We start from the raw sequence: 24,629 nt of genomic DNA on the forward strand, positions 1-24,629 counted from the left end.
TTGTCTAAGTCTTTGGCCTTGTCAAAAATGGGTAGTCTCTGGGCTTTAACATTCACTCCCGTCACTTATGACTTTCGAGTTCTGTCAAAGAGGAGCAATTGTAGACACCCCATTTTTGACTGACCTTAAGATTCAGAAGTCGTCGATTGAGCATTCGGTGATTGTGCATGTTGTGCTCGTTCAGAGGTTTCGGAGTTTTGGCAGAGAGTCTTGCCTTCGGGCCTCCAAACTCTTTTTGCTTTCTCTTCCCTGGAGGGAGGGAGTGGTCTAGTAGACCACCTCTTTGTGGCCGTAGACCACTTTTCTCGCTTGGAGACTAGTTTCCGATTTTCAGAGCCTTCGGCCGTGCGCCTTGTCTCGGGACCGCTTAACATTCTCCGTTTGGCGTGGTTTTTGAACCACACCTTGTTTCCTTGGCCTAGAGGGCCACTGTGGTTTGGGAGACCACTTTTGTGGTCGTGAACCACTTTTGGTGCCTGTTAGCTAGTTTTCGAGGCTCCCAGTTGCGCACTTTGCCTCCTGAACTTTCGTCTTGCATCCGTTTTGGTTTGTTTTTGGTACAAACCTTGTTTTCCTTGTTTGGAAAGTGGTACAAGGGTGGGAGACCAGTATTTCCCCTTGGAGACCACTTTTCTTCCCGTCAGCCAGTTTTTTGGTCTGACAGCTTGTCTCCTTGGTCTTTAGGCCATCTTTTCTGGTCGGCCATCACACCACTGCATTGTTTCCATGCTCTAGACTCTCTCCCACCTTGGCCGACCAGTTTTTGTCTTGGGAGACCACTTATGGTGGTCGACCGACCACTATAAGTAGCTGGCCGACCACTTCAAGTGGTCGGCTGCTTTTTGCCACATTTTTGGAGATATTTTCCTCTAGCTAGCACAGTTGGAGGGCACTGAAACCATCCTCCATACACGTGTATGGAGGGATGGCCTTGAACCCTTAGCTTCCTCAAGAAGCTTTACCTTTTGTTCTCTATAAGAGAGAACCACCTCCTCCCTCCTCTAGGTTTAGAATTTTGAGGCTTGAGTGATAAATATACACGTGTCTCTATATTTCTTTGTTTGTTCTTGTTTTGTGCCTAAAAGTGTCTTTTTGTCTCACTTTTGTACACAAACACACACTCAAACACCATACTCTAGCAGCTGAGGTCCCTTGAAGTTGTTTTTGGAGTTTCTGGACTGGTTTGAACTCAGAGAAGCTGCTGGAGTTGCAGCTTTAAAGGTGGTCTTCAAAGGTGAGCTTTTAACCTTTTAAACCTCCATTTTTGCTTAAGCTTTTAGCCCTACTTGCATGCTGTTTTGGGCTTGACTTTAAACTACAAAAAGTTCTATTTTTCAATCATTGTGAAGTTTGTTTAAGGTCACTTTTGCATTGGGGGTGGTCCACCCCCTCTTAGGCCTTGTTAGGCCTTGTTTTGAGCTACCCCTTTTGGCTCTTGTTGTAGCTTTTGCATGACCTTTCTACCACTAAAATCTAGAGGATTTTCAGTTGTGGAAAGGTGGTTTTGAAGTCCCTAATAGGAGAGGGTCATCCCGTCTCCTTGTGTTTTGTATACTTGCTTCATATGCCTCATGTTTGAGCATGTTTGTTAAACTTGTGTTGGCTTGTTGTTAGCATATATTTGGGGTTATTTCAGCATGCCTCAGATCTATTTTGACTTGGTTTGGTCATTCCATGCATGTCATATACACTTGTAGTGTAAATCTTACAAACTAGCTTTGTGTGCCTCATGTTTGAGCATGTCTTTCTAGCTTGTTTTGGGGCCATCTCAGTAGGTTTTTGGTGTTGTTTTTAACATACCTTAGATCTGTTTTGGGTTGTTTTAGTTGGCTATTGCATGCCGCATACACTTGTAGTGTGAATTTCATAAACTAGTCTTGTATGCTTCATAAAGTAGCATGTCTTTCTAGCTTATGTTGAGTCCATTTCAACATGTTTTTGGTGATGTTTTGTCATGTCATACCTCTGTTAAGGTTTGGTTTGGTTGGCCTTTGCATGCTCCATGCACTTGTAGTGCAATTCCATGAAATAGCCTAACATGCATCATGCTGTTAACATGTCATTGTAGCATTCTTTTGGCTTAAATCTAAGAAGCTTTTGTCCATGTTTTACCATGCTCTAGCTCTGATTTATGTTGTTTTGGTCATGCATGCCATGCTTTGTATAGCTATTGTGCATTTTAGCTTGTTAGCTTTGTGTATCAAGTCCACTAGCATGCCTTGCTTCACCTATTTGAATGATTTGGCATCATTTATAATATGATTTTAGTGCATGTTTCATGGTCATACATTCACATCTTTCATCTATTCAATGCGTTGGAGGGTTTGCCCCTTTATGACTTAACATGAATCATTGCGTATGCTTTCATGCCTTAGCTTGCGAGCCATCATTTCAATGTATTTTTGGGGTTATTTTGCCATGATATAACTCTGATTTTTGTTGGTTACGTCATCCCATGCTTGGTCTTAATAGGTGTAGTGTAATCCACCTTATTTGCCTTGTATGCATCATGCCTTATGCCCTTCATGCTAGCTTGTTTTGGCTTCCTTCCATACATGTTTTAGTATCATCGTGACATGTTCTAAGACTATTTTGGGTTGCCTTTGCCATATGCTCCATGCTTTGTATAGTTGTAGTGCAATTGGCCTTGCTAGCTTTGTGTTTTGATGACTCATGCATGCTATCTTTGAGTTATCTAGATGATTTGGCATCATTTAATACTTCATTCCAGAGCATGTAGCATGACTGTGTTCCCACTTCTTTCATGATTTTAAGTGCTTAAAGGGGTTGTGCATTATTGCCTTGCTTATGGCCTAGCTTGTATGCTTGCATGTCTTGACCTTTGAGCCCCTAACTTAGCATGTTTTGGTCATTGTCTTGACCTATTTCAGCTCTGTCCATGTTTGGTTCATGCATTTGTGCCATGTATTGCATGCCTCATTTGTAGTCCTCTTTACTAGCTTCATGCTTTAAGGACCTTTGCATGCTATGCCTACTTTGTTTGAATGATTTGGCATCATTTCTTACTTAATTTCAGTGCATTTAGTGTTGTTACACTTCTGCATTTGTCACTCCTTTAACCTTCTTGAGGGTTGTGCTCTTAGGCCTACTTGTATGGCCAATGCATTGTGCATGCATGCTTTGTATTTTGTGCCTTTATTTTAGTGTTATGGCCACTGATTTGGGCATGGCTGAGGTCTACCCACATTCGGTTTAAGCCCATTGGGCATTGTGTATACCATGTTACATCGCATCGTGCATGTTATGTCATTGTTTGCATTGCGAATGCCATGTTCTTGATTTGCACTGTGTATGCCATGATCATATTGCATTGAGTATGCCATATTGTTCATTGCATTTGTGTATGCTATGTTCATTTGCATTGTGCATGCTAGTTGTCGTTCATATGGTTGCATGCTTATGTGGTCTTACATTGAATATGCATGCATTAGCATTGTGCATTGTGCATGCCATTAGCCTTGTTAGGTTGTTCATGTTGCATTCCATGTTTACATGCTTAAGTTGCATTGCATGTTTGCATGCTTGAGTTTGTTGCATTCTGTTTGGAATAGGTGTTAGTCCAAACACGAGGAACGAGGGACATTTCATACTTAAAGTGATGAAACGTGCCGCAATTCTCAATCGCCGACGCTTTTGATCATACATGATAGAGTTTTAGGCTTATGTGTTTACTTGTGCATTCATTTCAATATTGAATTGTGCAATTTGGCTTCTCGGCCATCATGCATTGAAATGCGCGATTGGTGGCCCGAGGGTTGAGAACCACACTCCCTTGAGCTTATAACATGATAGGGAGGGTGGTTGTGCACACATATCTTGCAAATACATTGTCATGCCCTTTCTTGCTCTTTGTTGCAGAAAACTGGAGTTTGGCAGCAACAACTGGTTAGTCAGCCAGAAAAACCTGCTGGTCGACCACTTTTTCTGGTTCACAGCAAAGACAGGTGGTCGGCCACCCTCCCACAGGTTCCCATGGTGGAGTTCAAGCCTTCTGGAGCTTGGTGCAAGGTTCTGAGAACAAATGAAAACAGAGGCAAATCGGGGCATCGCATTGGATTTTCGAACGAGGCGGCCGGGCTTGCATGCTTTCTTCCCTCTGAGGGCACCTCTGTTTACTGCTTTACTTAGCTAATTTGCTTTGCTAGTTTATGCTTTGGTTATGTAATTTAAGTAGTTAATGCGTTTAGCTGCTTAATTATTTTGTAATAGTTAGTTAACTAGGATTAGTTAATTAGATTCGTTGTGATGTAATAATTAGTTTAATTAGCTTAGATTAGCTAGTTAGCTCTTTATTCAGTCCCTCCCTCGAGAGGACACATTGTTGTAATAAGCGTGCGTGTGTGTGATGCGTGTCTTCTAACCTCCATTTCTTTCTCCATTTTACTTAACCGCTTATGATGGTTAGTTTTAGGGCATGTTTCGATTAGTATACCTTATGATTGCATGGGTGCATCCATTCATCTGTATTGCATGCACCGGGCTCGGCGCATCATACTAACTGCATTTTATTTCAATTCCATTTTGAACACATGTACCGAGTTGTATTTCACATGACATTCTAGATAGCCGAGCCTATTTTAAACTACATTTCGCATGTGTTACATTAGCCATCTTAACATGAATTAGGATCATGCATGATTTCTAACTAGTTCTCTGTTTTGGCTCAGAGTACACTGTGAGTGTTTATGCTTTAGCATACTACATGTGTGTTAATGCTGCCATAAAAGCATGCTTGCCATGAGGCTAACTGCTTATTTGATATAACTGCCTGAATGCCTGTGGGTGAAGGTTGGATTGCTTGAATTGGAACAATTCATTGAAATCCCTGATTTAGCCTACTTGCGAGTAGCAAACTTCAAACCATTTTAACAAACAAACATGCAATGTTTTGTTCCAAATTAGGCGATCTAGTTTATACTTGTATGATGTGCGCATCACGTAGTAAGATTAGCTAATTAACTGGAATAAGAACACCTGTGTTTTTAAAAATAAAATATCATGCTTAGTACAGGCCGATCTTTGATCAGGCGAGCGGGGGGTACTCATTGCATGACCTTCTCCTCTCGTACCCAAGTTCCCGAGCTGAGGCAACTTTGGTGATGACGGACACGTGGCCTTAGGCACGAGTCAGGGTTTCCTAAATTTCCCCCCAAAACAAAATATTTAGGTGGCGACTCTGTATCTGGCAAAACAGTCCATGTTTGGCACTTCTTTATAAAAATCAAATTTCCAAAACAATTTGCCAGATTTGGACTCTTTCGTGATTTATTAATCTTACATTGCACTTTGTGAGATCAGATTAAGAACCGTGACATTGAGTCCGAACTGTAGTAGCTAAGAGAGCAAACCGGAATCTCGCGCCCTCGCAGCGCGGAGCGCTGGGAGCCCTTGGGGCGGTCTACATCGGCATTCAAATGGGAATATCATTTAAGCATTTAGCCTCATGGAAAGCATACTCGATACGGCAACACAAACATACAATGAAATATGCTAAAGTAAGAAATGTTCGCCTAGTACTCCAAGGCAAGCCGCATTAAAGTAAAATAATTAAAAGAAATGCATGCTCTTAAATAATGCAATATGACTAATGTAATGTACGCATTATGTAAATAACAAGTTTCGCTACTAGCATGGCATTTGATTCAATTCAAAACATGGGATAAATCATGTATTCGAGCAAAGAATTTGAAATTGACATTGGTTAAAATGATGAGCCGAACCCTTATACGTGTAAGACGAGTGGATACAAGTCATGGAAAATGCTAAGTAAATATGATGCTACCATTATAAGCGGGTAAATAAAAGGGAGAAAGAAATGGGGGTTGGAAGACATACACAATCATTACATATTTTTCCCTCATGTAAGAAGGTTCGAATTAAAACTAGCTATTACAACATCGAATGAATACCAAACAAACTAACTATCTAATTTATTATAACAAGACATTATGACAATAATAATTGCAACAATATAATAAACAATAATAATAATTACAACAATAACATGAAAAGTAATTACAACATTATTATGAACAATAATAATAAAACAAAAGAAGATGCACAAGGATCATATGTGCGTCAATGAAGGCCATTTGTAGAAACTGCTCTGTCTGCCCTCTATGCACTTTCTATGTTTCACCCTCAGCCACTACCCTCTGTTTCTGCCAAAAGTGATCTATTTACCAAACATTGGAGCCGGCCCGGCCCCCAATGAGGCCCGACCAAGTCTAAACAAGGCTGATCATGCCCTATTTTCATGCAAAAAAAATATTTTTGTGCTCTGAGGTGAAAACAGTGCAAACAGAGCCTTTCTAAGTCCTGTTTGTCCTTTCTTCTCTTCTCTGTTACAGGGAAACTCAAGAGAAGAACGAATTCGATTCCAAAACCATCAATGGTAGCAAGTTGATTGCTTGATGATTTCAAGCACGTTTGGACAAAATTAAATAAATGCAATGAAAGACAACCACCCCTCCCTCCTATCATGAAGTTAGCTCAAAGAAGGTGGTAGATACGCCTGAAAATTCATCAAAATATCATGAATTAATATATGATGACTCTTGACGTGATGAACTCGACATAACGTCCGGCCGAATTCAACCAATTTTATTCATCTTCTTCGTGTTGGTATCATTGATTTTAAGCCAATTTTATTAGTCATTTTTGACTTACCTTTCCATTCTTTAATCATTTTGTCCTAAAGTGATATTTAAGTACACTAAATGAAGAGAAATGTCAAACGATAAGTGATCTTTAGCATGAAAGAGAGACTATGCGTTGACGATGAACCTTTGAAGAGATTAAATTGAGCATAACATGTCTCTTTCTCATGCCTCGAATAATAATCAATCGCTTGAAGCAACTCTCAAACAAAGAAAACCAAGAAAGGAGGGAGGGCATAGAAATGATTATGCGAAGTTGATTATTACCAAAAATGGAACTCTTTACACAGAAACTAAGTAAAGAAAGCTATCAACTCGAATGATTCGGTGTCTAAGGCCTAAACAACCAAAGCCATGAGGACGTACAACACAACAAGAAAAGTATTCAAAATATAAACGAATTAAATGAATTAAAACAGCCCTAAACAACCTGTAAAACTTTTTAAAAAAAAGTAGCTAAAAGAGTACATAAAGATAGGTAAGGACAAGAAGATTCAAAACTAGTAAACAAGAGCAAGGAGAGGTGGCTAACCCCTCCACTTTTGAGACTTCTAAACCATGTTTTTCAGGCCTTTAAATTTTGAAAATCAGTGTGAAAGCCAAAGAAAATAGTGGTAAAACAGAGGGAATGAGCTATGAAATAAGGTGTAAGAAAGGGTGTCAAGCCTCTCTACCTTTGGTAGCTATTCAACCCCAAGTTCCAACACTTGGAATGGATATCCAAAATAACACAAAAACACAAGAAATAGATAGAGAGAGATTGTAATGAAAGCAAGGAAAAAGTGACAAGCTTATACCTCTTGAAGACAACAAGCTTTGGTTGTAAGCCAAACTTGATCCTAGAGCACTCCCAAGGTTGAATTATGATTCTGAAGGCTCAACAAAAGCTCCAAGGTTCAACTCTAAGGGTGCATATAATGTATAGATATAATTCAAGGATGATATAATATCACAAAGCTAGCTTGCAAAAGAAGAAGGGGCTCTCAAAGGTGTTTTTGCTTCTTTGAAATTTTCCTAACCCTCAAAATAGAAATATATGCTCATATTTATAGAATTTTAGCCAAATAGGTCACAAATATCTTCAAAAATAGACAGCTGGCAGATTCTTGCCCAGAACAATGTTTCTCGCCCAAAAGACACGGTCGACCCCAAATGGCCACGGCTGGTCCCAAATGAGGCACGGCTTGGCCCCAATGTGGCTCCCATGTATCTCTATTTTAAGCTCAGAGTAGATTGGCATGGCACTAAACAATGGATTTTTGTGGTATATCGGTATAGAAATAGCCTGGGTATGGAAGGTTGAGATTTTTTAGAGCTAAAAATCGGATTCCTTCATTGAGAATTCGAACCATTGACAACGTAACTTTCATCTTCGAGTGCTTAGAATAAAGCACCCAAGTCTTACAGGAAGTCAAAATGGGGTGTCTACAGTTGCCGTTCTTTGATAGAGCTCGAATAGTCATGAAGTGGCGTGAGTGAATGTCAAATTCTGAAGACGACCCATTTGGACGAGGCCGTAAGACTTAGGCAAACAAAGAAAATGCAGATGCAGTTGGTTGAACTCGAAAGTTGCCTACGTATCCCTTTGCAAGGAATCAAACCATGCATAGTTTAGGGGCATGATACAAATGATATACAATGCAGTGCAACAATCTAAACCACGAGTAGTGCAAAACACACGAATACCATAAAGAAATGGAGATACAAATCAAACTATGCTTTAAATAGAAAAGAAGTGGGCACAACCGAACGACGCCTAACACAGGCTAAGTGCCTACACCCTCAATATTGGTCTCAGCGCAGCATGGGTGCTTACACATAACAAAACCATGTTTTAACATGAAAGGGGTGCGAGCACATGCAAAACTATGTCTTTTACAGAAAGAACACAAGTGATTGGGTGGTATGATATAAGTGAGGAATGATCTGCTGGGGAAAGATAAGGATCCTAAATGCTGAATATAACAAGACAAAGTAAAATGCAATGGATGCAATGAAGTGAATAAAAGGTGCAGGCTGAACTACGTCTTACATAGAAAAGGCATGGACACAAAACAAACCACGTCTAACACAGAAAAGGTGCTGAAACCTTCAAACCACAATTCTTGGTGGAATAGGCACGTATACATGCAGAGCTATGCTTTAACGCGGGAAATGTGTGAGCACATGCCAAACTAAGCTTAACATGGAAAGGATACAGGCAATAAAATGGTATGATGTAATGGATGTAATAGATAATGGAGTAGATGCATGTGATAAAAGCTATATGCAATGTGATAAAGGTACTAGATAATAGATACGATGTAGTAGTTAGGAAGTGAAAGTACCTTACATGGGCAATTGGCGATATCTCACCTTATGTTGCTAGGGATCTTCCTCTTCTTCTTTGTTTGAAGACTTCTTCCTTCATCTTGCGCTTCCAAACCACGGGTACTACTTTTCTCCCTAGTTATATTTGCAACTTCCCTTATTCTCCAATAGGATGACAGACTAGGTTAGTTAAGTTTCTAGAATTAAGGCGTATACAAGCAACCTCAACCTATGGGGCTGCCATACAGATTTCAAGCTGAGGATACACCTCTAGGTATTTAAACTAGACTTTAGTCTCAGAAATTCTAAACCGTTGCGTTCTAGGCCTCAGCCATTTGAACTCTAGTTTCCACCGTCTCAGTTGATCTCCAAGGAACTTACTACAAACACAGTCAGGTGGCTATACCAGACCGCCTGAAGCTGTTTGGGCACGACTAACATTAAAGGAATTGCATCTTTAGAGGATTTAAGGTTTCCTACACCCAGTGAGTGCACAAGATAGTGTGGGTGAGGTGCACAAGTGCGATGGAGGGTGAATGAATGCACAAAACAGTGCTATGTGGGTGCACAATACAGTGCAATATAGGTGAATGCACAAACTAGTGCGATGCAAGGTGCACAAAACAGTGCGATAAAAGATGAATGCAGGGTGCACAAAATAGTGCGATACAAGGTGAATGCACAAAACAAAGCGATGCAAGGTAAATGCACAAAAAAAATATGATACCAAGTCAATGCACAAAACAGTGCTATACAAGGTGAATGCACAAAACAGTGCGATACAAGGAGAATGCACAAAGCAGTGCTGTAAGGCCCCTAAAATATGTATTTACTTTTAAGACCCTAATGATGAATTATTTTCTTAAAGCCCTCGTTTACTTGAATTAATATGAATCTTGTCGATTAGCAAATTACTATTTTTTTATTTTTTTTATTTTATCAAAACAGAAATTCCCTAACCTAATTTAATTCTACCTAGGTTACATGTAGTTAACTTCAAGCCCTCATTTTTTTTTATAATATTTCAAAACTTGCCCAAAATAGTACTTATATCTTGTACCTTGGTATGCCATCAATCTTTCTATATATATATATATATATGTGTGTGTGTGTGTGTGTATATACACCTTGAGGGATGTGCCTAGGACCAAAATTAATAAAATAGTCACCCAACACACTTCCCCAAGGCCGGCCCTCCTAGGGAAGGGAGAGAGGAGCCAATTTTCTAAGATTATGATTATGAAATCCTAGAGAAATACAACCTAGTGACCAACCTAGGATACAAAATCCAAGAATTAGTTTTATTACAACTAGAGGTGGCCTAAACCAATGGAACACACCTCCTAAGTCCCTTCCATTCCTTTAGAATTCAAGCAAAATCCTAACTTTCCATCCAATTCCAACTAAAGGGCTTTTATGTCCTTTTACCCCAAATTTGCCTATATATACCACACCCTCCCTAGCTTGCAAACATACGCACAACACACTCACTCACACACACATTTTGGTTAGAGAGAGGGAGGAGAGCAAGGAAGAGAAGTCTAGAGGAGGAGAGGGAAGAATAAGAGAGTTTCTTGTGCAAAGCTAGAAGGTAAGTCACCAACACAACCTTCTCTTCATTTTCTTTTCTAATGCATGTTCTTTTAAAGATGTTAAGTGATGTTTTAGATCTGTTATTATCATGTTCTTATGTTAAAAATACCAAGATTTGAGTATTGTTTCCATCTCTCTTTTATTTTCCTCATTTTGGTACAAACCATCTTCTTTTTGTACAAATCTCTCAACTTTGCAAGGGTACTCTTTCAAACAAATTTTCTGAGTTAAACATGTGATAGTTAGCATATTTTCTTCACAAAAGAAATGAAACTTTCCCATGGTGGAACCCCTTTTTTTATAAATTTCCTTGTTTTGGGCATTCCACCTTAAAACCTGTTTTTTTCAGTCAACTTTCAAACATTCCAAAAAAATGTACAAAAATATTCTGAACCTCTATTTTATGTCAAAACCTTCCTTAAGGATTTAGATTTCAACTAAAATTGGTTTCATCAAAAAAAATTGAGTGATTTGCAAGAAAATCAAGTTTTTATAACAGTCGACAGATCTGGGCAGATTCTGGACAGATTCTAGAACAGTGCTGGGCTATTTTCTAAATAACTTAAAATCGGGAAAAGCAATCCCATTTCCGAAAAATGTTCTAGGAACTAGATCAAATTCTCTACGAACCATAGGAAAACCGAGTCCGGTGGATGAACCTAATTTGTCCTTCCATATTAGCCTTCTTATGATGTTAAATCTGGAAATTTGTCATGTTTGGATGTTTTATACCCTTGTATTCATGAAAATGTTTAATGGCCTATTATCATATCTTGGCATAATGTTGTATGGGTATGTTATGTTAATTATCTTCTTATCTTGAGGAGGCATGCTTATGTGAATTTTATTTTATCGTTTAGTTGGACTAACCTTGACTTAAAACACTTAATTCAACGGGAAACCTAATTGGGTGGGTATTGGGTTTTCAAACATTTGAGTAATGAAAAGATGCGAATATGTGGTATATGGTATGTTGGGATGCGTTCCCTATTTAAAAGTTAAAGTCTTGCGCAAGTGGTTTTCGGAACCCTTGAACGGAGCGGTTGTATTCGGACCGTAGGTGGTTTGGTGTAAGGAGGGATTCGGGCAAGGCCCTATTTTTACCGTCTCTTTTGAGGCCCTGCGGTTGGCGCTACATGGTATATAACCGTTGGTAGGCATCCGAGGTTAGTTCTGCAACAAAGCAACAAAAGAGGGGGCATACCGAATAATCCGCGTCCGATTCTTGTGGTTGGGAGGACGGAATCTCTTTGGGGGATTTCTAGTTTACTGACATCTAACTTAACTATTTATTTATTTATTGATTTATTTATTGGAATATCATGCTTTACTGCTTGATGTTATATTTTGTGATTGTGTATTGGACTGGGAAAAAAGGGTAGGGTGTGTGCCGTGTGTTTACTGGGAATTCAAAGCTCACGGCGTATCATGCCAGGTGACGAAGCGGAACTCATAGCTGGAGATGACGAGCCCGAAACTTTCGAAGACTTTTGGTTATCCTAGAAAAATTAGAAGTTTCTTTTTGGATGTTTTGTAAAGACTCATTTGAAGACTGAAGCTTTCTTCTGGAATGTAATGTAATGGAACCATCTTCTGAGTTATATATATTGATTGTTATGTATCTATATTCTATTTATGAACCTTATCGTTACTTATGAGACCTTGTGTCAATACCTTTTAAGATCTGTTAAAAGGGTAGTGCGCTGCCTAAGAAAGCTGGACTTAGAAGGGAGGCTAATTTGACTCCTCCGGCGATCTGGGACCTTACTGGTTATTGACCATAGGACTCATTAGTGACTCTCCCTTGACTGCAACCAATGGTGTAGAATCGGGGCGTCACAATATGGTATCAGAGCCTAGGTTCAACCCTTACCCACGCGTTTCGACTTGCAGTTAGAGACTACCTTGCCCTGACTAAGTTAGAATCTTTCTTGACCTATCTTAGGGAATTTCTTCGAATTTCGGGCACCCCAACATCAACTCGTGAGGACCTACTTCAGGATCGTGAAATGGTTTTAACTTTGAGTGAGGCCTCAGATCGCGCAGTATGGGGTACTATTAGTTCTATGCATCTTCTATCGATTGTCATACCCTCATCTTGTATTCATAACCTTTATTCAATGTCATCCTTTTCCAAGATTAAGTCTTGTCCATCTGGTCCTGTTTTATATACTACTGTTTGTAAATTCGACCTCCTTTGACCCTTGATTATTTTATTTAGCCCAAGACTTCTTGTAAATAATCTCATTTTCTTTACTTGGCGATAAATCTTGATATTCAATTTGAAATGCGAATGGCCAACGCAGTTTCAAGTTAAATATCTAGTTTAGTCACTACATCTATAACCTTGATCACATTGAAGTTCGAAACCATAACATCATACCATTCATCCATATTTCAGTTAATCCTGATGTTATCACCATAACTGTTTCGTATTCTTCATCTCCACTTCAATCCAATTTTAGGAATCTCGTAATTATTACTATGTATATGAAGTTGTGCTGTGTGAACACCCTAGGATAATTAAACTCTAACTTAAGATTAGGAATTGCCTCTGTAGTTAGAATTTGACTTACGCCTCACCCCATTCAAAGAAAAACAAATGGTGGACCATACTTCGAGACAAGTAATAACATGAGCTTGCAAGCAACAATAGAAATGTAGTACCAGGAAATCAAAACCTTAAGAATGGACTAGTAACTGTGGCTAAAATCTCGAACCCTATCAAGAATCAAATTTTGGAGGAGTCTTACCATCTTTGTGGAAATAATCGGCACAACATTGACTTCAGAATGAAAGGAGGTAGAATCCAAGAGGATTTGGAGCTTGTGGAAAGAAAACCCAACTTCATGAGGGACCAGAAAGGAGCAACCAGAAGGCAACCGGCAGAGTCTTTGCCTTACAAGAGGAAGAAGCGGACCCATCTGTAATCGAGGGTAATTTAGTACTATACAATTCTTGGGTGCATGTTTTATTTGATACCGGTGCATTACATTCTTTTATATCCTCTGCTTGTGCTAAGTCATTAGAACTTGAATGTGAACCTTTAGAAACTATCCTAAGTGTAATGTCACCTATAGGAGGATGCATTCGGGTAGGATTGATATGTATAGACTGTAAGATAGGGATGTCGAACCTACGCTTAACTTGCGACCTTCGTGTTATGGAAATGTCGGACTTCGATATCATCTTGGGCATGGACTGGTTGTCCACCCACCGAGGGGTGATCGACTATCGGCAGAAGAAAGTAGTAGCTCATACACAAGATGGAACACGTTTCCAGTTTAAGGGGGATAGACAAGACCCCATGGCGTCAACAAAACATCAGACGCAGTGGCACGATTAACTTGCGAGTAGGATAGCAAGTCTGATTCTAAATGAGGAGGGCCAAGGAGAAATAGAACTTTCGCACGTAGTATGCGATTATGTAGATGTATTTCCTATGGAATTACCAGGATTGCCGCCAACTCGGGAAGTAAACTTCAGCATCGAGTTGCAGCATGGAACTACCCCAATATCCATGGCTCCGTATCGTATGGCACCAGCAGTACTACGAGAATTGAAAACACAACTACAGGAATTGCTCGAGAGAGGATTCATTAGGCCAATGTAGTAGCAGATGCTCTAAGTCGTAAGAGCAGAGGGATGATGGCTAAGATCCCCGTCAAAGAATGGGATATGGTTAAGACACTCGGTGAGTTCAGGATCCAAGTAGAATCTCAAGATACAAAAGCATGTCTGAGTGCACAGAAGGTGATGCCTAAGTTAATGAATGAGGTCATGGAGGCCCAGAAGCACGATCAAGAGGTAGCCTACATCAAGGGATGTCTGGAATCAGGAGAGCCCATGCCCGATTGGGTAATTCACCCCGATGGGAGTTTAAGGTACCAAGGTAGATTGTTTGTACCTAGTGACGAGTTACTTAGAGAAAAGGTACTGAAGGAATGTCATCATTCTACATTTGCGGTACATCCAGGAGGAACAAAAATGTACCAAGATTTGAAGAGGCAATATTGGTGGAATGGGATAAAGAAGGAAGTGGCTAAATTTGTAACAAAATGTTTGACATGCCAACAAGTGAAAGCGGAACATCAGAAACCAGGAGGAATGTTACAACCTCTACCAATAGCCGAATGGAAGTGGGAGTATGTGACGATGGATTTTGTGACAGGGTTGCCTAAGTCACCTAGAGGGCGCGATGCTAGTGGACCGTCTTACCAAGTCAGCACATTTCTTACCCTATAAGATGACCGACACCTTAGAGTCTATGTGCAGACTCTACATTGGGGAAATCATTCGACTACATGGAATTCTGGTATCTATTGTGTCAGATCGTGATCCACGATTCACCTCTCAATTTTGGGAAAGCCTGCAGGAAGCTCTTGGTATTGAGTTATGTTTTAGCACCGCCTTTCATCCACAGACAGACGGACAATCTGAACGCACTATCCAGATGCTCGAGGATATGTTGAGAGCTTGCGTAATGGATTTTCAAGGAAGTTGGGAACGACACCTACCCCTAATTGAATTCGCCTACAACAACAGCTTCCAAGCTAGCATCGGTATGGCACCCTTTGAAGCATTATACGGACGACCTTGTAGATCGCCGATTTGTTGGACGGAAGTGGGTGACGCAAATCTGGTAGGACCCGAACTTGTCCTAGAAACTACTGAGAAGGTCAAATTGATCCGACAACGGTTGAAGACTGCTTAAGACCGTCAGAAGAATTATGCAGACAGGAGGAGGAGACCGTTGATGTTTGAAGTAGGCAACCACGTTTTCCTAAAGGTGCAACCCAAGCGTGGAGTCGTACGTTTTGGGAGAAAGGGGAAGTTGTCACCACGATATATTGGACCTTTCAAGGTATTGGAGAGAGCGGGCGAAGTAGCATATAGACTACCTCTACCCCCGCAGTTAGCAGGGATACACAGCGTCTTCCATGTATCTATGTTGAGAAAATACATCGTTGACCCGTCACACGTCCTCAAATGGGAAGATATCAGCCTTGACAAGGATGTTACATTTAAAGAAGGACCGGTAGCAATACAGGACAGTCGAGAGAAGAACCTCAGAGGCAAGACGGTTCACTTGGTGAAAGTGCTATGGCGTCATCGGGGAATTGAAGAATCTACTTGGGAGTGCCAGGATTGGGTAAAGGCAAATTACCCCGAGCTTTTCGAAGGCAGTATGTAGCTGAATTTCGGGGACGAAATTGTTTTAAGGGGGATAGGTTGTAAGGCCCCTAAAATATGTATTTACTTTTAAGACCCTAATGATGAATTATTTTCTTAAAGCCCTCGTTTACTTGAATTAATATGAATCTTGTCGATTAGCAAATTACTTTTTTTTTTATTTTTTTTATTTTATCAAAACAGAAATTCCCTAACCTAATTTAATTCTACCTAGGTTACATGTAGTTAACTTCAAGCCCTCATTTTTTTTTATATTATTTCAAAACTTGCCCAAAATAGTACTTATATCTTGTACCTTGGTATGCCATCAATCTTGCTATATATATATATATATATGTGTGTGTGTGTATATACACCTTGAGGGATGTGCCTAGGACCAAAATTAATAAAATAGTCACCCAACACACTTCCCCAAGGCCGGCCCTCCTAGGGAAGGGAGAGAGGAGCCAATTTTCTAAGATTATGATTATGAAATCCTAGAGAAATACAACCTAGTGACCTACCTAGGATACAAAATCCAAGAATTAGTTTTATTACAACTAGAGGTGGCCTAAACCAATGGAACACACCTCCTAAGTCCCTTCCATTCCTTTAGAATTCAAGCAAAATCCTAACTTTCCATCCAATTCCAACTAAAGGGTTTTATGTCCTTTTACCCCAAATTTGCCTATATATACCACACCCTCCCTAGCTTGCAAACATACACACAACACACTCACTCACACACACATTTTGGTTAGAGAGAGGGAGGAGAGCAAGGAAGAGAAGTCTAGAGGAGGAGAGGGAAGAAGAAGAGAGTTTCTTGTGCAAAGCTAGAAGGTAAGCCACCAACACAACCTTCTCTTCATTTTCTTTTCTAATGCATGTTCTTTTAAAGATTTTAAGTGATGTTTCAGATATGTTATTATCATGTTCTTATGTTAAAATTACCAAGATTTGAGTATTGTTTCCATCTCTCTTGTATTTTCCTCATTTTGGTACAAACCATCTTCTTTTTGTACAAATCTCTCAACTTTGCAAGGGTACCCTTTCAAACAAATTTTCTGAGTTAAACATGTGATAGTTAGCATATTTTCTTCACAAAAGATATGAAACTTTCCCATGGTGGAACCCCCTTTTTTATAAATTTCCTTGTTTTGGGCATTCCACCTTAAAACCTGTTTTTTTCAGTCAACTTTTCGAAATTCCAGAAAAATGTAAAAAAATATTCTGAACCTATATTTTATGTCAAAACCTTCCTTAAGGAGTTATCTTTCAACTAAAATTGGTTTCATCGAAAAACATTGAGTGATTTGCAAGAAAATCAAGTTTTCGTAACAGTCGACAGATTTGGGCAGATTCTGGACAGATTCTAGAACAGTGCTGGACTATTTTCTAAATAACTTAAAATTGGGAAAAGCAATCCTATTTCCAAAAAATATTCTAGGAACTAGATCAAATTCTCTACGAACCATAGGAAAACCGAGTCCGGTGGATGAACCTAAGTAGTCCTTCCATATTAACCTTCATGTGATGTTAAATCTGGAAATTTGTCATGTTTGGATGTTTTTTACCCTTGTATTCATGAAAATGTTTAATGGCCTATTATCATATCTTGGCATAATGTTGTATGGGTATGTTATGTTAATTATCTTCTTATCTTGAGGAGGCATGCTTATGTGAATTTTATTTTATCGTTTAGTTGGACTAACCTTGACTTAAAACACTTAATTCAACGGGAAACCTAATTGGGTGGGTATTGGGTTTTCAAACATTTGAGTAATGAAAAGATGAGAATATGTGGTATATGGTATGTTGGGATGCGTTCCCTATTTAAAAGTTAAAGTCTTGCGCAAGTGGTTTTCGGAACCCTTGAACGGAGCGGTTGTATTCGGACCGTAGGTGGTTTGGTGTAAGGAGGGATTCGGGCAAGGCCCTATTTTTACCATCTCTTTTGAGGCCCTGCGGTTGGCGCTACACGGTATATAACCGTTGGTAGGCATCCGAGGTTAGTTCTGCAACAAAGCAGCAAAAGAGGGGGCATACCGAATAATCCGCGTCCGATTCTTGTGGTTGGGAGGACGGAATCTCTTTGGGGGATTTCTAGTTTACTGACATTTAACTTAACTATTTATTTATTTATTGATTTATTTATTTATTGGAATATCATGCTTTACTGCTTGATGTTATATTTTGTGATTGTGTATTGGACTGGGAAAAAGGGGTAGGGTGTGTGCGTGTGTTTACTGGGCATTCAAAGCTCACGGCGTATCATGCCAGGTGACGAAGCGGAACTCATAGCTGGAGATGACGAGCCCGAAACTTTCGAGGACTTTTGGTTATCCTAGAAAAATTAGAAGTTTCTTTTTGGATGTTTTGTAAAGACTCATTTGAAGACTGAAGCTTTCTTCTGGAATGTAATGTAATGGAACCATCTTCTGAGTTATATATATTGATTGTTATGTATCTATATTCTATGTATGAACCTTATCGTTACTTATGAGACCTTGTGTCAATACCTTTTAAGATCTGTCAAAAGGGTAGTGCGTTGCCTAAGAAAGCTGGACTTAGAAGGGAGGCTAATTTGACTCCTCCGGCGATCTGGGATCTTACTGGTTATTGACCATAGGACTCATTAGTGACTCTCCCTTGACTGCAACCAATGGTGTAGAATCGGGGTGTCACAAGTGCGATACAAGGAGAATGCACAAACCAGTGCGATACAAGGAGAATGCACAAAGCAGTGCGATACAAAGTGCACAAAACAGTGCGAACGCAAGTTGCACAAAACAGTGCGATACAAAATGAATGCACAAAACAGTGCGATGCAAGGTGCACAAAACAGTGTGAACTTAAGGTGCACAAAACTGTACGATATAAAGTGCACAAAATAGTGCGAACAAGGTGAAGAAAACAGTGAGAAACAAACTGCACATGATAGTGCAAGACAAGGTAAATGCACAAAACAGTGCGATACAAAGTGAAAGATGCATGGTATGTAAAGGGAAATGAGCAGTACTCAGAGTAATGCATCATGTACCTTATACAATGAATGTAGGGCAACTTGCCACAACTTATTGAAATGTAAGTGAAAAACACCAAATGAGGTAACCCAACGAAACTCTATTAAGTACAGAACAAAGTCAAGAGCAAAAGCAACCAATCACGCAGTTCAAAACAACCAGAGTGTATGAGCATGCATGCACAATGCAAAGCACACATATTAATCAAAGGGAAGATAGCAATCCCAAGAGAGTTTTGAAATGGTTAGAGACAACTTTCGAAAGATGAATCATATCAGAATCATCATGGGGATGAGCTCACCCTAATCTAGCGAAAAGTTTCCAACAAATGGCTTTGAGCGAAAGGTTAGGAAGGTTGGATTCTTGCCCCTTGTTCAATTGATGGCCCGATCAGATGTACTGAAGATTGCCCCTAGTGTCCAGTCATTGGCCACCGGTTGGGTTCATGCCCTTTATTCAATAAATGGCTCGATTAGATGTACTGAAACTTGACCCTAGTGTCCAGTCACTGGCCACCTTTTTCAACATTATGCAGGCACGTGTGATGGGGATCATTAGATCCTGGAACAGTTGCCAACCAATTAGACTCATGCTTCTCTTCTGTTCCAACATGTTGAGAACTTACTCCAGTCCCTCCAAAATAGTGATAGATTCCTCACATACACTTTGCAATGATCATGAATGCGAGGCCCCTCGTATGGGCACTCCCAGTTTGTTTATGAACTCCACACATGGACTTGTTTTCGAGCTTGGAGAGAACTTTTGTGTATGGAATTTTGAACATGCCACTCTATTGGACTTTGAGCAACAGACACATTATGGTGACTCGATGAAGAGCGCAGACTGAGACAAATATTGGGCACGACACAACAAAACTCACAACTGACTCAAAAGCAGAAAAAGACTCAAGGTGACTGATCATTCATAATGCCCCTAGTATTACTTATGCTCCCTTTAGAAATTAATTTTGCAAAACCCGAGTTTCGATTCCTTTTTGTTGCTCAAGTTAGAGATTCTACTGATAAGTTTGAGTATTGAAAATTGCTCCACTTGTTGATTTAAGCTAGTTCTTCCTTACCCAACGCAAATATGTGATATGCACAATAATCGGTGTAGCTCATGGATTGATGCAAAGCTGATAAGGTGAATTGGGCAAGGTGATTGGGTTGAGATGGATGAGATGGATATGGTTGAGACCGCACTTCAAGATGAAGTTGCCTACGTATCCCAAGAATGGGAATCAGGTCAACGTAGTTCATGACTAAGGTGCACTCGGGTGTTGACACTGTCCTTTTGCGCTCTAACTTTTGCCAAAGTTGCCGGTTCGGGTTTTCAACCTTACGAGCTCTATTTATTTGATTTCTCATTTTTCATGCTCTAACTTTTGCCTAGGTCTCCCTTTCGGGTTTTAAGCCTAGCGAGCCTCTCAAGGATATCGTTACAACTTTTGTGGTGAATTTGATCAATAGTCATCCTTGTTGTGACACGGGAATTGGCTTCACCTTGATTTAAGCTTGGTTCTCCATTCCTTATGCATGTCTTCTTCCTTTCTTTGGCTTCATTTTCAAAGTTGGTTCTTCTCACAATGTGGTACTTCCTCCCATTGGCCTTCCCAGATTCGAACAAAAGTTTCATTCCTCACAGTTGATTGGATTTCATTCCAATGAATACCCCTGGCTTGATGGTTGACTTTTTTTCCTTTTCTTTTTCTTTTCTTTTTTCCTTCTTTTTCTTTTTTCCCTTTTCTTTTTTTCTTTTCTTTTTCCCTTTTTCCTTTCTTTTTGTTTTTCCTTTTTGGTTTATTTTAACCATTTCTTTTTGAAATAATAAAAACACCAGAGGGAGAAATTTTATGATCGCGAAGTCTGAAAGCTGTCTTGTGCTTGCCAAAATGATCGCCAAGGTGAAGAAAAGCCCTAGGACAGTGTAGAATACCACGCACAATTCTGAACCTATCTTCGCAAGTTTTCAAAAGAAACAGTTTAACCGATAATTTAGAATCCACTCAAACCATTTGGGGGATCTTTCTCAACACTCGAGCTTATTAACGGAATCTCATTCAAAAAATAAATTCAAAGTTTTTCAATTTTTTAAAAGGCCACACATGCATTATTGTAGGCACAACAAAATGAGCAGAAATTTGACTCCCGCTTGCTTATTGAAAACAGCGAAGACTTGAGGGTATGCGAGAGTGACTCAAAGGAAAAGACTCAACTGACACAACAATGCAAGAAAAGACAAGGAAAATAAAACTCACAACTCGATACACAACTCAACTATTTATAAGAAAATAACTCAAAATAAAATCAATACTTTTGAGACAAAAAGGGTTTTTACTCTCCAAGTCTATCTGCAGATTTCAAAAACAACTTCAAGTAGCTCACGGGAGAGTCCAAACCTGCTTTCAATTAGCAATACTAACATCCATACCCAGTAGGATTGATTTCAGACTTTCAAACTGAATCTCACCGATCGAGCCTCACGATTACCGCGGTTGTCCCCATACATCCTTTTGACCATACTGGCTAGGGTCAAGGTTGGTTATTGGCAAGTCAAGGATGGGATTTATGTTATGGGGTGGTAATCTATTGTGGTCAGGGAGAGGTTTATTGATAGCTTTTGGGATTTGGTAGAGGTGCTAACCTTATTATCAATCAAGTCTTGAATTTCATGGAGAAAGTGAAAGCAACAGTTAGTATGGTGACCGTACTGTTAATGGAATGTGCAATATTGGGTAGGGTCATGTCTAGGCGGGAGAGGATTAGGGAGAGGTCGAGGATTGAGTGGTTTGAGATACCCCTTCTCCATCAATACCTTTAAGGTGAGGGTTGGGCTCATATGGAGATGGGTGAAGGCTCATTTTGGGAGGAGGAAGCATCTGTTTTAGAAATATTAGCAAATGGGTTGGCGGGTGTTGGCTGGGTATTCATGGGCTTGGGACTGGAATCAGGATGGGTGTTTCTAGTAAAGCGTCCCTTTTCATTGTCTGCCCCCTAATTCAAAATGCTCTTAACCTGAATGATCAAAGTGTCATCCACAGTCTTTGCAACAACTGCGAGCACTTGCTTTTTGTTCAACCCTTTGACCTTCAAAGTCTCAATAGCCCACCGAAGATGTACATAGGGATCGATACTTGTCCCGGCCTTGTTCTTGCCACTTGTTTCAGCTTGCCAAGGGATTGGGTGGCTATATCGAAGCGAAGCCCATTTGTTGTTGATATGTCATCACTCAGACTTGAGATAGCTTTGGGTTGGCCCTTTCCAATTACAGCTTGCCCCAAGATTGAGGAGCTTTTTGACGTGAACCTTTTGGCATATGATGTGGTCGATGATGAAGCCAAGACCCCAAAGGCTAAATCTACCATAGTTCTCTGAAGATCTTCAATCATGCTCAACAACTCAAGAGTAGCGGGTTCGGCCATTGGTGCCTACAGTGCATTCGACCCAACTTGGCCTTAATGAATAGGTTGAGTTGGACTCTTTGGTGTAGGTTGGACTGGAATTGGGTTGTTGTTAAGTTTTAGGGTTTGAGATGATTGGGATTCAAGTGCATTCATCATACATAAGTCCGTGCTTCTTGGAATGAAGGGTGATATATATACTAGGGTCGGAGGTAGGAGGTAGTGTATGGATGAGGTTAAGGTGAGGATGAGGTACTTGGTCATGGATGGGAAGTGGGTTGGTGGCAACACTGGGTTCTTGAGGTGGAGTTATCGTCTGGTTGTCAATGAGATTTTGAACCTCGTAACGAAGGCGATAGCAACGATCAGTGCCATGACCGTGTTGTTGATGGTACGAACAGTATTTGGTGGGGTTATGTCTAGTAGAGAGTGGGTTAGGAAGAGGTTGGGGATAAAGGGGTTTGAGATACCCTTTTTCCATCAAGGCTTTTAGTGCGCTGGTTAGGCTCATATGGAAGGAGGTGAAAGTTCTACCTCGAGCTCGGGTTGGGCCGGCTGTTTGTGGGTTAGTATTGGCAAAAGGGTTGGCAATTTTGGGATTGGTAGTAGCGGTATTGATTTCAGTGGGTTTGGGAATAGTGCTACTGCCAGCATTGGTACTCCCAAAAGCACCCTCCTTGTTGGTTCGCCTGTTCTAGGAATAATCCCTTTGTTAAATGCGCTCTTAATCTGAACCCCTAATTCATGCAAAAATTTGAAAGTGAATAGTGGAGTGACTATTAACTTTTGTACAATACAACAAAAAAGGTCTATGGTGACGAAAACGCGTGACGAAAAAATATTTAGTCTCCAAATATGCATGTTTTAGTGATGAAAATAAGATTTCGCCTCCAATTATATTATTTTCAGAGACGAAAACCAAATTTCATCACCAAATGCTTAAAATCAAATAAAACAATAGGTGACAAAAATTTTATTCGTCTCTAAATTTTATTTTTCGTCACAAAACAATTTCCCGCCCTTGGAAAATTTGGTGGAAGATTTGGCGCCATTTTGGAGACGAAATTTGTCGTCACCATTGTAAAAAATTTTAGGGTGGAAATAATTTCGTCTCCAAATGTATTATTTTTAGAGAGGAAAACCAAATTTCATCACCAAATGCTTAAAATCAATAAAAAATACAAGAAATCTAGGCTATTGTGACAAAATTTGGTGACGAAATTTTTTTTGTCTTAAAATTTAACCCAAAGATGACGAAATATTAATTTTGTCGTTTGTTTTAATTTTTCTCAAAAGTATAGGAGACGAAAACAAAATTTCGTGTGCAAAAATGAGGCACCAATTTCATTTGCATTGGCGCGAATTATTTTAGCTCATTGGAGACAAACATTTTTGTCACAAAATATAATTTTTTTTGTGACGAACATAATTCGTCGCCAATAAATTCCATACATATTAAACGATGTCGTTGCATATTTCCATTTATTAGGTGACAAATATATTTTTGTCTGCGACGGATAAGTTATGGAAGACGAAAATATTTCGTCACCAATAAACACTCCATCATGCAGACAATGCCATTTCATCTTTCTATTAAATAGGTGACAAATATATTTTTGTTTCAGATGAATAAGTTGTGGGAGACGAAAATATTTCGTCACTAATAAATTCTAATTGATTGCGTGACGAATATATTTTTCGTCTTATAAGGTTAAGTTGTGGAAGACAAAAATATTTCATCACCAATAATAAATTCTTTGTTCTGGTATTGAAGGATACAAAAATATTTTATCAGTAATCATTTTTCTTTATTAAAATGCCGTGGTTTTGTGTTTCAAAGCATTGGAACTGTGACCCCAAGAGATACACTCTGATGCTTATCACTCATTTTCATGTACAAGGACCTTGAAGTCGTGACCCAAGAAAACACTTTCTACAAACCCCCATTTCTCTCTCGCACTTGAGTCTACTAAAGTCGTGACTCAAGAAGACACTCTGTAAACCATTTCTTCTATTTCGCGCTAAAGCCTATCTCTTCTGTCTCACACTTAAGCCCTTTGTGTATGCCAACATTGAAGCTATTATCCAAGAAGGCACCCTATGCAAACCCACTATTCTTTCTCACAGTGAAGGCCCCTCCTGAACGCAAGCACTTTTTCTCATTGTCTGAACCAACTCTACCCTTTCCGTCTAGAACACCCATTTCAGAAAAATCGAAGGCCAAAACCTCTCTCCAACAAAAAAAAAAAAAGAAGATAATTAATGTAGCTATTTTTTTTTTTTTTGTGAGAAAAAATACAGAGAAACAAATAATAAAAAATTGGTAATTTTCAAAATTAATAGAAAACATTACCTTGTTTAGTATGGAGTTTTCAATAATTAATTTTTAAAATTTGGTGATAAAATTTATTTTCGTTTTAGAATGTAACCCAAACATGACCAAATATTACT

General features: G+C 39.5%; 1 protein-coding gene across 1 annotated transcript; it reads left to right on the forward strand.

Moving 5' to 3' along the window:
• The first annotated feature begins 14,231 nt into the window (after window positions 1-14,231).
• Window positions 14,232-15,777, forward strand: LOC145799598 (uncharacterized). Its single transcript, XM_082889198.1, has 3 exons — window positions 14,232-14,643; window positions 14,915-15,063; window positions 15,448-15,777. The coding sequence occupies exons 1-3, from the start codon at window positions 14,232-14,234 to the stop codon at window positions 15,775-15,777; spliced, it is 891 nt and encodes a 296-aa protein (XP_082745324.1).
• The last annotated feature ends 8,852 nt before the right edge of the window (window positions 15,778-24,629 follow it).

Source organism: Camellia sinensis, chromosome 9 (genome assembly GCF_055761805.1).
Source record: "Camellia sinensis isolate YWXY chromosome 9, ASM5576180v1, whole genome shotgun sequence".
Classification (NCBI taxonomy): Eukaryota; Viridiplantae; Streptophyta; class Magnoliopsida; order Ericales; family Theaceae; genus Camellia; species Camellia sinensis.

Coding starts and splice junctions, on each gene's coding strand:
- LOC145799598 (XM_082889198.1), top strand. CDS start 14,232: ATGGCTAAGATCCCCGTCAAAGAATGGGATATGGTTAAGACACTCGGT. Junction 14,644..14,914: donor GGCTAAATTTGTAACAAAAT/GTTTGACATGCC, acceptor CTATTGTGTCAG/ATCGTGATCCACGATTCACC. Junction 15,064..15,447: donor AGGATATGTTGAGAGCTTGC/GTAATGGATTTT, acceptor GGACCTTTCAAG/GTATTGGAGAGAGCGGGCGA.